A 13,103-nucleotide genomic window follows, 5' to 3' on the forward strand; every position below is an offset into this window, starting at 1 on the left:
GAATACTCTATTAAGATAGTGTGGTAATTTAACTTATATTAATTTTTCATTTAGTTATTGAGTATAATAATTTTATCTAAGTTAATTTTTGATTATAATAATAATAATAATGATATTCAATTTAATCATCTATTATAGTGACTTTTTCTAGGAATAAATTAAGAATTTTTTTTTTAAAAAAAAAATTAAGAAAATTTGGTAGTGAAAGACCAAATTAGTGAAATCCTTCCATGGATCAAATCGGTAATAAAGTCTTTTGGTAAATTTCTCCTTCAAAATGGCTTAAACTTGCAGGGCGAGACGTTTTCCTCACTTCGACTGGAGTCTGGAGACATGGAGAAGGAAGAAGACGAATCTGCGCAACAAAAGCAAGAGACAAGTGAAGAGCCTAAAACGACGTCATCTCTCTTTCCAGTTTCCCCTCAATTCTCAATTTCTGCTGCCGCCGGCGCCGGCGCCGTTCCGGAATGGCTTCGCAACTCCAGCTTCACGACCAACCTCTCCGTCATAAACGACTCCCTATCGGCGCACCACCGCCATGCCCCCTTCCAGTACGAAGACAAAGAGGAGGAAGAAGAAGAAGTTGATAAGGGCTCTAATAAAGAAAGAGCACAGTACGAGTTGCTGGACTCTTCCGCATCAGACCGCGGCCCCTCTTCTTCTCCTTCGGACGAAGAGAGGGACAACAGAAGGAAAAGGCGGATGAAGAAGCGTAAGCGGAGGAGGGAACGCTCCGCTGATGCGCGTAAGCCATACGAGCATGCTCTATTTTCTTCACGAAAACCAGATGTGGGAAGCTGGGCGTCGTCTTCTGCTGCTGCTGCCACTAATGACAGAGACTATTACTTTGATTCCCGTGGAGATCGTGATAATTTGGCCTTTGGATGCCTATACAAGTATTTGTCTTTTCACCATTTAAATTTTGTAATTAATTTTGATTATGGGCTTATGGCATTGGCTTATCACATTCTTATTTATTGCCAAATTCAGTGATATGTGGTTAATTATTTTGTTCCAAATTCTTATGCGATCTGTAGAATGGATACTGGAGTGAATTGTTTCTCTTACACTCTGTTTTTGCTTGTGGAATGGTCAGTAAGGATGGTTTGCAGTTGTTTTATGAGCTTAACTATAGCATTCAAGTGAGATTGAGTTTGTGGTCTTACTTGGTTTGAAGTAGAGTTCCTTTGCTGTCCGGAGGAGCTGATGAAAGGAGAGAGCACCCTACAAGAAATAGAATATGATTTCATCTTATATTTTGGTTTCTTATGTTTGAAATTTGAGACCAAGGAAATAGTGGAATTAGCTTGCAAAATGGCCTCTAGTTATATAGAAACTTTTAAATAGCAAAAAACCCATGTTTCTTCAAATGCTACTTTTTCCCTCCTTTACTGTATTTTCTCCCTGGACATTTGGTTAAACTTGTTCATGAAATAAAAGAGAGTGTCTTGGTTGTTTCTGTTACCAAATAGTGTTTGGGCTAACATGTTTTACCATCTACTTTGTTATAGTAAATTACTGGCAAATGTAACTTTGGAATTTAATTTGTGATAGTGCAGAATGGATGTTGCTCGGTACAAACTTCATAACACTAGGAAAACATTTGAGCTTAATTATTGTTGGCGGAACCATAATAGCATTTTTGATCCAGACGGTGATGTTGATGCATTTGATAGCAAGCTCAGAGCTGAGGGTCGCTACTGGTCTGCAAAATATGCTGCTGTGGAGCGTCATAAGAACTTGAAGCGAACGCGAATTTTTTCTCATGCAAGGCCCCAGTTGAAAGATTCTGTTGATTTTATCCCTTTGATTGATGAAGGATCTGGAGGTGAATCAGTTTCAGGAGCTACTGTAGTGGAGGAATCATGGGAAGATGAAATATTTTGCAAGACAAAGGAGTTCAACAAGATGACAAGAGAACGACCACAGGATGAGAAAATTTGGTTGGACTTCGCTGATTTTCAGGACAAGGTTGCCAGTATGCAGCCACATAAAGGCGCTCGTCTTCAAATACTTGAAAAGAAGATTAGTATTCTGGAGAAGGCTACTGAACTTAATCCAGATAGTGAAGACCTGCTTCTCTCTCTTATGAATGCTTACCAGAGCAGAGATAGTATAGATGTCTTGATAAGTCGGTGGGAAAGGATACTTCTGCAAAACTCTGACAGTTATACTTTGTGGAGAGAATTTTTGCGGTTTGTTCAGGGTGAATTTTCAAGATTCAAGGTGTCCGAAATGAGAAAAATTTATGCAAATGCAGTACAAGCTTTATCTGGTGCATGCAGTAAGCAGCATAGGCAGGTCTCAACTCTTGACATATTCATATAACCTAAGTGTTTGTCATCTTTCTGATATTGATATGCATATATTTGAGTTCTCTTGCTCTTGAGATTTGGTTTTTGAAATTCCTTTCATTCTCATCTTTGAGCTACAGATAATCATAAAAGATATTGTTAATTTATAGTTAGTCACCTCATTTGGTTTCATTGTGTCTAATGTTTTTGATGTTTTCTTTCTCTGGCTGTTATCACTAAATTTCTTTTATCTTTTATCAATTAAAATACGGTGCTACATGAAGTGATTTTGTATTATTGATTTATTGAGGGCAAATACTGTTGGTCTTTCCCATCATCTAAAGAATATTCTATTGTAATAACCACACTTTGAACAAAGTAATGTCATAAGCAGCACAGGCAGGTTTTGACTCTGGATGTATTCTTGTAAACTTATGTGATTATCATTCTGATCTTGATTTGCAAACATTTGACTTTTCTTTCTCTTGAGATCACTTAGCATTCACTTTTGTCATATTATAACTTTTCATCTTTTTATTGTGGCTCCATTGTTTTTCTTTGGTATAGGTCTGCCAAGGTGCTATGCCAGTTTCTCTTGATCCAGCTATTGTAAAACTAGAAGTTGGTTTAGTTGATATATTTATGTCTCTCTGTCGGTTTGAGTGGCAAGCGGGGTACAAAGAGTTGGCTACTGCCTTGTTTCAAGCAGAGATTGAATATAGCTTGTTCTCCCCTTCTTTACTTCTTAGCAAAAACAGTAAACAAAGACTTTTTGAACATTTTTGGAGTAGCAATGGTGCTAGAGTTGGGGAAGATGGAGCACTTGGCTGGTCAACATGGTTAGAAAAGGAGGAAGAACAGAGACAACGGGCAGTGGAGGAATCTTCAACTAATGTTGACGAAGGTGGTTGGACTGGTTGGTCAGAACCATTATCGAAAATCAAAGAAATTAATGAAGTTTCAGAAAAGGTGATAGATAGTGATGGTGTTCTCGAGGAGTTAGAGGATGGAGCTGAAATGCAAGAAGCTGATGAGAAGGATGATACTGAAGCTTTGTTGAAAATGCTTGGGATTGATGCTGCTGCTGCTGAAGTGAATGGTGAGGTCAAAGACACAAGAACATGGGCTAGGTGGTCAGAAGAAGAGGTAGAAAGGGATTCAGACCAGTGGATGCCTGTTCGTGCAAATTGTGGTTAGTATCTCTTTCCCAGTTTCAGTGTGAATTTCAAGGAAATTTCCTCTGCCTAGCCTCATAATCCCTTTCTGCTATTATCTATCCCCAAAAGTAATTTTCAAATGGAGTATGGCTGTGATATACTGTGATATAGCTGACACTTACAATGGCAATGAACTTATGAACCATATCATGCTGCAGACGATGACCAACTTTTGAGAGTAATAGAATATGAGGATGTCAGTGACTACTTATTCTCAATATATTCTAAGGAAGCACGCTTGTCTCTGGTATCCCAATTTATTGATTTCTATGGCGGGAGGATGACTCAATGGTACATATTATTGCATACTTGATATCATTGTTTCCAATGTGCGTCAGTTTTGGAGTTTTTTTTCATGATTTATTTGTGTTAGCTTGTTAGGTTTTATGCATATATGCCTTAAATTTTGCACCAGTTTAATAGTTGGAGATGGCTTTTGATTCAAGTTTCCATGTCTTAAATCTCAAAGGGAAGTAAATGAATCTGTGTTGTGGGAATTGGGAAATCATGTGAATGCTCTGAAAGGACAGAGGGAAGTGCATTAAAGAAAGTGCAATTTTCATGAAAGAAAGAGGGAGCTAGGCATCTTAGAGGAAATATTGCATTATCCACTCACCCCCATCTACAATGAGATGATTCTGCTATTACAAAGAGAACTAGTACAAATTTTCCTCACACCTCTACTGACCTACTATGACTTTACTTAAGTACTCTTCTATTTGACAGAAAAGTTTGTTGTTTTAATTTACCTTTCTCAGGATTAAAAAAAAAAAAAAAGAGGTTATAGTTCTAAATAGAGTGAATACTGTGTCAATTGTTTAGCTATTTGGTTGTTGATTTGCTGGCTCTATCAAACATGGAAGGAGCTGAACAAGCTTTTTTTAATCACTCATAAATAAGTTTCCATATGCAGTGTGGCTCAGTGGTTGCTTCTTAATAAAAAAAGGGTTTAATTTTATTTTATTTTGTTTATTTAAAATTTTAAGCCTTAATTTGGAGCTTCTTGAAAAAGAGGACTTTTCCTCTTATGTGCTGTGAAAAGCCATTCTATAGTTAGCGTTTGCATTTTGGAGCAGATAAGCTCCAAAGCAAGCTGGGCCAAATGGACATGTTTGCTACTCAACTGTCTACTTGCATTGCTGCAGAGCTGCTGCTCCTTACCATCTTCATGCAGAAAGTAATAATTGCATTGACTGTGCCACTAATTACAGCCTATAGTTGCTATTCAAAACAACTTGGCAAGACTAAAATGGCTGTGACTTGGGTAAAAAATTAGGTCCATAGCAAATAAAAAACCAGCTTGGTGATAACTAGATAAAGTTGCAACTTTGGCTAATATTGTAAAGGTGACTAATAATTTTATACACAGTAATGAATTTGTTTTAGTCAGTCAATCCAACTATTTAAAGATAAAATCATGATAAAAGTACCAAAAGTAAAGACCAAAATATATGCAGATATTAAGAAGCTGAAAAACAGTTGCTATGGGTTGCCCATTTGGTAAAGCTTCTTTAAGCAAAATGATGAGATTATGGATTAAATAAACCACTTCTGCATATTTGGTAAAAATTGTATATTATGGATTATATAACACTTTTTAGCCCGAAAAAACCCTAAATTAACAATTAATTGTTCCAGACGCACTTCAGAGGGATAAGAATGCACAAATTGCAGAAGGAACTATCTTGTTGGAATTGAGAGAACTAAAATACTAAATATGTCAGGATACATAATTACATACAGGGATAAAGTAAGCAATGTCCATAGTAAAACACTGAATGAAAAGGATAAACTGGTTTGCAGGGATCATTTTTCTTTTTAATAGATATCAAGCTGGCTTCACATTGCTACCACACACATTCATCACAATTGGCTCACAACTGAGAAAGTCAGCCAAATTTGATCTACTCTCTTAAGCTTCAAGCAGAACTTTTTGGTTTCTAAATGGAGGTTTCCCTCACTCCCACTTTTTCCTCTAGTTGACAAAAAATGGGGTTTCCGAGTTGAGGGTAAAATTCTAAGAATAACCACATTCAACATATGTTCATTAAAATAAGAAGATAAGCTTGTTATTTTTTGACCACATTATGCTTTTTAGTACAGAGTAATCTTGCCATGAATATCTAACAATTAGTTTCCTTGCTCACTTTACTTGCAGGACTTGCACTAATAGTTCTACTTGGGTGGAGAAGACCCTTAGTCTGGAGGCACTGACGGATCCTTTGTTAGATGAACTGAGAGTTAATGATTTTTTAACAAAAAGTGAGGGAAACCCAGTTGGTATCAGTTTGGAGCATCTTTTGAGCAGTGCTAATGGCATATCTATGCGCACCAATATGATGAAATTTCTCCGTAATGCTTCATTGCTTTGCATGACTGTATTCCCACAAAATTTCATCCTTGAAGAAGCAGCTCTTGTTGCTGAGGAGCTGTCAAATACCATGATGAATTCATCCAGCTGTTCAGTCACCCCTTGTCGAGTGCTTGCAAAGAGTCTATTGAAAAGTAACCGCCAGGTAAATATAATACTCGAGTCTCAAGTTTAAGGAACACTTTTGACTGCATGAGTTTTCAGGTATATATTTTAAAATATTTGGTTTCTAATAATCATGATTGTTTTAAATTTTAAGTAGGTTTGTGTCTTGATGAAAATATTTTGGCTTTCAGCTTTTTACTGTTGTGTAGGAATCTAATGCTTCTGTGGTTACATGATTTAGTGCAATATCTGAAGTTTTATTGATAACCTATTCGAAGCAAGTACTCCGTCACTTGTTGATGATGCCACACTGTCTCACTCATCCCTCTTTAAGATGAAATTTGTGCTTGATAGTTTATTTTCCTTTCATTTCCGCCTTTCCTGGTAAAGATTTTGTGGAAATGTTGATGTTTGGGCACATAAACACTTTCCATTTGATTTTTCCTTATTTTATTTATATATCTACTATAGGATATATTGCTATGTGGAGTCTATGCACAGAGAGAAGCAGTGTTTGGGAATATTGATCATGCTAGAAAGATTTTTGACATGGCATTGTCATCCATTGAAGGGCTTCCTGTGGTATGTTCCTAACTTTAGTTTTTAGTACTTAAACTTTACGTGGTTTATGCTAATCATGCTATATGCCTGTGGTGATTGAAAATTACTTCCATGCATTTTTCTTCCTTCCATTGAATTGGAGTACAAAATCAAGCCTCTCCTGGCTCTGCCTAATTAAAAATTTGAGTACATGACCGCCATCGCTTATGAGGTATCAAGATGTTATTGCCTTCACCTTAATTTGAATACATATGGAGAAAAGGAAATTTAAATGGATTATGCTGTTGTAAGTTAGTTTGGTACTCTGAATTTTTATTAAGGGGCATATCAGAATTAGAATCATAAATCAAAGTGGGCCTCTTTGGAGTGACCAACCCTGGAATTAGAATCGAAGGAAAAAATATATTATAATAATAATTTTTAAAATTTCATAGATGATGATGATGATTATTATTATATTATTATTATTATTATTAAAAATCAAGTAGTAAATCCAAACAATACTACAATAGTGATAGTGATAGTGTAATAGTAACAACTATACTAATGCTAAATTGCTAACACTAACACTAATACTAAAAGAAAAGAAAAAATAATGAGGAATGCTGGAATGGGAATGAAACTTATGGTAGGAGGGATAATGAGAAAACCCATTCCTTCCCTTCTCCAAATCCCATTCCTAGAGGCCACAAATCTAATGTCAATTATCAAACATCTCAATTGCTTCCACTCCCATTCCTGAGCTCAAAGTAGTGAACCAAATGCCCCCTTAATGATTGGTGTGGAACAATTACAATTCATGTAAAATATATCGCAACAAATTCAAGTTGTTATTATTACCGGGTTTCCAAATTTAGAAACCAGACCTTGCAAGGTAATTCTATTATCCTAGTGATTTGCTCCAAAAGACCTTTGGGTAAAGTTGTTTAGAGCGTTGTGGTTGAAAAGCTTGTTAATTTTTTTCCTCACATATTTTGTGATTGGTTGTTACACGATGCTCAAGCTTTCATGCTATGAAAATTATCAGTGTACTGTTTTGGGTTTGAGTTTGTATTCTTGGGATTTTATGGTATAAGCATGACATTTATCAGTTGAAGCTGCATTTTTGAATTGAAACACTGCTTATGACAGATCGTTGTCCTCTCATGCCTGTGTTCTATTCATGCCTGTGTTCTATTCTATCTGCAGTAAATTTTTTAGTATCCCCACCCCCTTCTCTGCCATTTTCTTTCCCTTCTTTTTCCTTGTGTTCCTAGTTCCTACTTTTTTTCATGTCCTATATCACATATAAACTGGAATTCTCCAAAGTATTTCTTCTGAATAGAACAAATCCTAGTTCATCATTTCATGAGAAAATGCAGTCTTATTATTTTCTAGTTTCCCAGCTCCAGGCACTTCCTCATTCTGGTTGTGAAATATGCGAATAACCCCTTCATGGTTTGCGGGATGTTGATTGCCCCTATTTATTAGTGTTTCCAGCTAATACAGAGTGTGGTTAACGCACCAAGACAGCAAGTTTAGAAAAATACTATTATTATAACTTTGACCGAACAAACCGGATGGTGAAGAAAGAAAGAAGTGGAGGAAATGCTTCAAAGAATCAAAGACACAAGTCCAAATGTTGAATTGCTTGTACAAGCTGCTTAAGTTCATGAATCCCAACCATATCATCACCTGTTTTGACAATGTTCACAACATATACAAGAAAATTCAACATTTCCCTGGATTGTGAAAGAACACAGAATAGTGAACTCAACATTTCTGAAGACCAAATTCATTGGACAGCAACTAAACCTGCAAGCCATGTTTTGGTCATTACAGGATAAATTTGATGATGTTATAAGTTCATAAAAATTAAAAAATGAGGATGTAGTTAGCATGATTTTGAAAACTTAATGGGGTTTCATTAGGCTCAAGCTATGAACTAAAAGCAGCTGGGTGCATTTCAGAACAGGAGTTTTACCCTTGATGGGAGAATTCTCCTTGTTCTGACAGGCTAACCAGGCTGCAAGCCTGTGTTAGTCTCCTTCCTAAGAAGATCCCCATTCAGATTTCATTATTGGGTGATATATCTTCATCATATGTATTGCCTTTAGTGTGACATTTTTCCTTTAGAGGATGATTCCTATTTGTGCTTTTTTAATGATGCAGGACGTTCGGAGAAACGAGTCTCTGTTATATCTCTGGTATGCTGAAGTAGAGCTGGCAAACTTTTCTCATGGTAGTCCAGAATCATTGCTCCGTGCTTTACACATTTTATCTTGCCTGGGAAGTGGTGTGAAATACACTCCTTACAAATGTCAACCATCGAGTCTGCTGCAGCTGAGAGCACGCCAAGGATTTAGAGAGAGAATAAATTTGCTACGTTCAACCTGGACACGTGGTGGGATAGATGACCAGTCAGTTGCTCTTGTATGTTCAGCCGCTTTGTTTGAGGAAATTAGTATTGGATGGAGAGCAAGTGCTGAAATTTTTGACCAGGCATTTTCAATGGTTCTTCCCGGTAATCAATATTGCACTTTATATTTCTAACCATAACTTTCTACTGCATATATTTTTTACCCTAACCGTAGGCCTATGTCATGTCCAAATCATCTTTATATATTCTGCCCAATTTATCTTTAGCAGGCATACTTGGGTGTAATTTTTTTTATTTTTATAAATCCTGCAAGGTTACCAGTAGAGTGGCAAGGAACATTGCCAATCCCCTAGTTATTTTATAAATATCAAACATCATAATTCAAAGAGGGGAATTAAATCTTACTTCCTTACCTGTGATAGGTGAACAAGCTAACCTAGAACAAAAATTGAAAGTTGAAAAACTAGGAATGCTTCTAACTGGGAGGATTCCTCCCTTACAACAAATCCTAACTAGTAAAGCCAAAAAAAGAGGCTTTTGGGGGTGGTGGTGGGGGGGGGGGGGGGGGGGGTTGTAATGGAGTTGTCCATGACAAAACCTTATGTTCAATAAAGTCATTTCTATTTGGTCCTTTCTTGTATTACCAATAACAAGCATTGGCATTTTTATCTTAGTTACAGCTATCATATATTTATATGGTGTTTCCCTTGTGCTTTACCAATATTGTTTGAATCCATCTCCTACTGTTGACTTTTGTTCTGTATCACTATTCTAATAACGCATTTCTGCAGAAAGAAGAAGGAACAGCTATCATGTAGAATCTTTGTTCAACTATTATGTTGCCATGCTTTCTAAACATCACAGAGAAGTAAAGCTATCAAAAGTGTGGCAGTCTATATTGAACGGGCTGCAGATGTATCCTTTCAGTCCAAAACTTTACAGTGCATTAGTTCAAATCAGCCATCTTTACACTTCGCCAAATAAGCTAAGGCTGGTATTTGATGAATACTGCAAAAAGTAAGTCCTTATGCTATGTCTGCAGATCATGGAATACTTCATTATTCCATGATCTATATTTGATGAATGTTGCTATGCATGAAATATTTGGCATATTTTTATTAGTTGACTCTGGATCTATATCAATTATCACAAATCTTACATCTCTGAAGTTACCTAACACTGGTAAAAGGCCTTATGGAAGATTTGTATGAAAAAGTGTTGTCCTTGACCTCCAGGCCATTTGCAAATCTGAACTATTGGTTTAATTGTTAAACAAGTTCCAGTCCCAATCCATGAGAACATATAATAGGTCAGACTCAGTGCCCCAGACTCTACCATGAAGAGAATAGTTGATTGCTCCTGCTTTTGATCATGTTGACCTCATTTCCCTCCCAGACAGCCTCACCGAAACTTTCCTTCATTTCTCTCTTGTTTACTCTAATGAGTAATATAATTACTCCTATAGTGTGAGGGAGAGTGATTTTCCAGCTCCACTTTGGTATGGTAGTATCCAAACATCTTCAGTTGTGGCATTTAAATCTCCAATGATCTTTGGAAGCTGATAAACAGAGAGGTGTTGTAGTCTTTTATTTAATGACTTAGTAATTGAGGGCGAGTCTCTTAGACTGTAACAATAATCAGGTTATCATTAAAATGTAGTCCCTTTGACCCCATTCCCCTCTTTATTTGTCTTTAATCTGTCCCAAACCAATGTCCAGATTCCTAATTTAAACACCACTAACTTTTTACTTTTTTCCATTTTACCCTTAAAACCTTTTAAATTCTTCAATTGATTTGACTAGGTGGGTCCATTTAGAAGGGCAAATTGGGAATAAAATCACATTTATTTGGTTTTTAAAAAAAAAAAAACTGTGCTAAACACAACTACCCCTTGCATAATGGGACAGAGTGAGTATCTTTTAGAAGTATGGTCATAATTTTGTAGCTTACTTAAATGGATCATTTGCTGTAGACTTGTTCACCTGTTTACTTTTTCAAGTTGCTTATTAATCATCTATCTGTTCTGATAATAAGTGAATGCCATGTTCAGGTAATCTGACATATTTTAGACTGTCAGTCAAGAATGGCCTGTATACCTTTATAGTGTAGATTAGATTAATCTCATAACTGATTACTCTTCATGATCTTCTCTGTTTAAACTTCCAGGAAACCATCTGTTATTAATTGGCTATTTGCATTGTCATTCGAGATAAGTAGAGGTGGTTCCCAGCATAGAATACGCAGACTTTTTGAGAGGGCATTAGAGGATGAGAAACTGCGGAATTCGGTGATAATCTGGCGTAGCTACATCACATATGAACATGATATAACATGCAACGCATCAGCTGCAAGAAGAGTCTTCTTCCGAGCGGTCCATGCTTGCCCATGGTAAAATTCCTCTGTGATGACAGTGCTTTGTGATAATCTACCAAGCACATTGTGCCACAAATTTTCTTAGATAAATCTTAAGTCTATGTCTCATTGATCTGTTCTCCAAATATGATAACAGAATTATGTGCACAGCTGTTGAGGCTAAAGAATAGAATTGCTGTTTGAACCAGAAATGATTCTGCTTAATATGCATATCAGAATGATCTGTAAAAAGTTTGCGTAGACATGATGATCAAGGCCAACTTGGTCTCCATATATTTGAATCACCCCTTCCCCCTCCCCCAGGGTCACAGGTTTGCTGCTGGTGGATGTCGTAGGTTTTGAGTTGCTTCTTTTCCCTTGTATGCAATTTTTATTTTTTTAATTTTAAGTGACAGTGTAGTGGGCGAGTGAAGTGCTAGCCCTAAATGCTTGCATGTTTTAAGCTGTGAGTTGCAGAGAGAATCTTACAACTTTTAGTTTTCTTCAACGTAACATTAGCATGAGTTACAGATGCGTGTTTTTATGCAGGTCAAAAAAGTTATGGCTTGATGGTTTTCTGAAGCTAAATGCCATACTCACTGCAAAGGAGCTCTCAGATCTCCAGGAAGTAATGCGGGATAAAGAACTGAATCTAAGGACGGATATTTATGAAATTCTTCTGCAAGATGAGATGGAATGCTGATATCATATATGTCGAGGAATGGATAGCGCATCTAAGTTCCAAATTGGTTCAGTTGTGACATGAGAGGGCTTATGGATTACATACATATATACATGAATTAGTTGTGGATATCTGCCTCTGCTTCCAAGTCATCCATTGCCATTGGCGTTTAGTTGTAGTTGTTTTAGAGTTGAAAAATTAAACCCAATTTTGTCAACTTTGTAAAGCTAAGCTAACTACTTATGCAAATGTTATCGTAGACGGTACAGTTAATCATTAGTTGTGCTTCACATTTAATTTGTGACTTAACTGTAATATATATAAGGATAATTTGGGTTTTTGTTATTGGAACAAGACAAATTGTGGTGGCCCTAATGGATCTGGCAAAATTTAAGTAGTGAACCAAAAGAAAGAGGAGCGGAGTCACTAACTGATCGGAAGACTACACGCTATCCATCCTTACATGGCGGAATTGAAGTAAGATCAGATCAGAGAAGCCCTTTCATGCTTAAAAGATCATATATATCCAGCTAAGGTACAACCTCAATATCATGCGGTATCAGCCTTAGCTTCACTCATAAACAACTGGACTTCAATTCTCTCATGTCTCTGCTTTAATATCATGTCCTCTTTTCAATTTCTTGCATTGTTTCTCATTTTATTAAGAGATTAGTGAACCTGCTAGCTCATACCTTAGCCAAAGTTGCATACTCTCAATTAATGAATTCTCAATTTTGAAATACGTATCTACCTGATTGATAAATTCTCGACTTTGGGATACTTATCTACCTGATTGTATCCTTTCTTTACTATCAGTTTAATAATTTTTTTTTTTTTAAAAAGACAATATAATTCAAAGGTATATTCTACAGTGTCTAGAATTTAATTATCAGCACATCGAATGTCACCCTTCCATATAGAAAAACAACTTGGTATCAATAGACCACAAGGTCCTTGGTGAAATATCTCTGTTTTGATTTAAATTTAACAATACCTTTGATTTGGAATTTCTATTCATTACACAATTAACTTCCACCACAATGACAAAAGGAACAAATAAAGTAAATTATTGTCTGGACTATGGTCCAAAACGACATTGTTGAATATTAAGAGTAAAAATAATGTACATTACGTATTTGAATACTGAAACTTTTGGAGTAAT

At 36.3% G+C, this 13,103-nt stretch overlaps 1 protein-coding gene across 3 annotated transcripts; it reads left to right on the top strand.

Annotated features, from left to right (window-relative positions):
* Positions 1–260: 260 nt before the first annotated feature.
* Positions 261–12,286, top strand: LOC109174611 (protein NRDE2 homolog). Of its 3 annotated transcripts, none has more exons than XM_019323852.1 (10): positions 261–896; positions 1,560–2,301; positions 2,862–3,486; positions 3,670–3,802; positions 5,670–6,027; positions 6,459–6,569; positions 8,700–9,051; positions 9,699–9,924; positions 11,074–11,295; positions 11,809–12,286. In XM_019323852.1, exons 1-10 carry the CDS (start codon positions 334–336, stop codon positions 11,960–11,962), a joined length of 3,486 nt encoding a protein of 1,161 aa, XP_019179397.1. In that variant the 5' UTR covers positions 261–333; the 3' UTR covers positions 11,963–12,286. The 3 variants fall into 3 exon arrangements, with proteins under 3 accessions (XP_019179397.1, XP_019179398.1, XP_019179399.1); XM_019323853.1 differs by lacking the exon at positions 11,809–12,286 and adding an exon at positions 11,497–11,665; XM_019323854.1 differs by having other exon boundaries at positions 605–896; positions 1,555–2,301.
* The last annotated feature ends 817 nt before the right edge of the window (positions 12,287–13,103 follow it).

The sequence above is a fragment of the Ipomoea nil genome, unplaced genomic scaffold (assembly GCF_001879475.1).
Source record: "Ipomoea nil cultivar Tokyo-kokei standard unplaced genomic scaffold, Asagao_1.1 scaffold0642, whole genome shotgun sequence".
NCBI classification, from domain to species: domain Eukaryota; kingdom Viridiplantae; phylum Streptophyta; class Magnoliopsida; order Solanales; family Convolvulaceae; genus Ipomoea; species Ipomoea nil.

What these genes read in the sequence shown, in the direction of transcription:
- LOC109174611 (XM_019323852.1), top strand. Translation starts at nt 334, where the DNA reads ATGGAGAAGGAAGAAGACGAATCTGCGCAACAAAAGCAAGAGACAAGT. An exon ending in GGCGGGAGGATGACTCAATG is followed by an intron (nt 3,803 to 5,669) that starts GTACATATTATT and finishes CTTTACTTGCAG; the next exon opens with GACTTGCACTAATAGTTCTA. An exon ending in TTTGATGAATACTGCAAAAA is followed by an intron (nt 9,925 to 11,073) that starts GTAAGTCCTTAT and finishes TTAAACTTCCAG; the next exon opens with GAAACCATCTGTTATTAATT.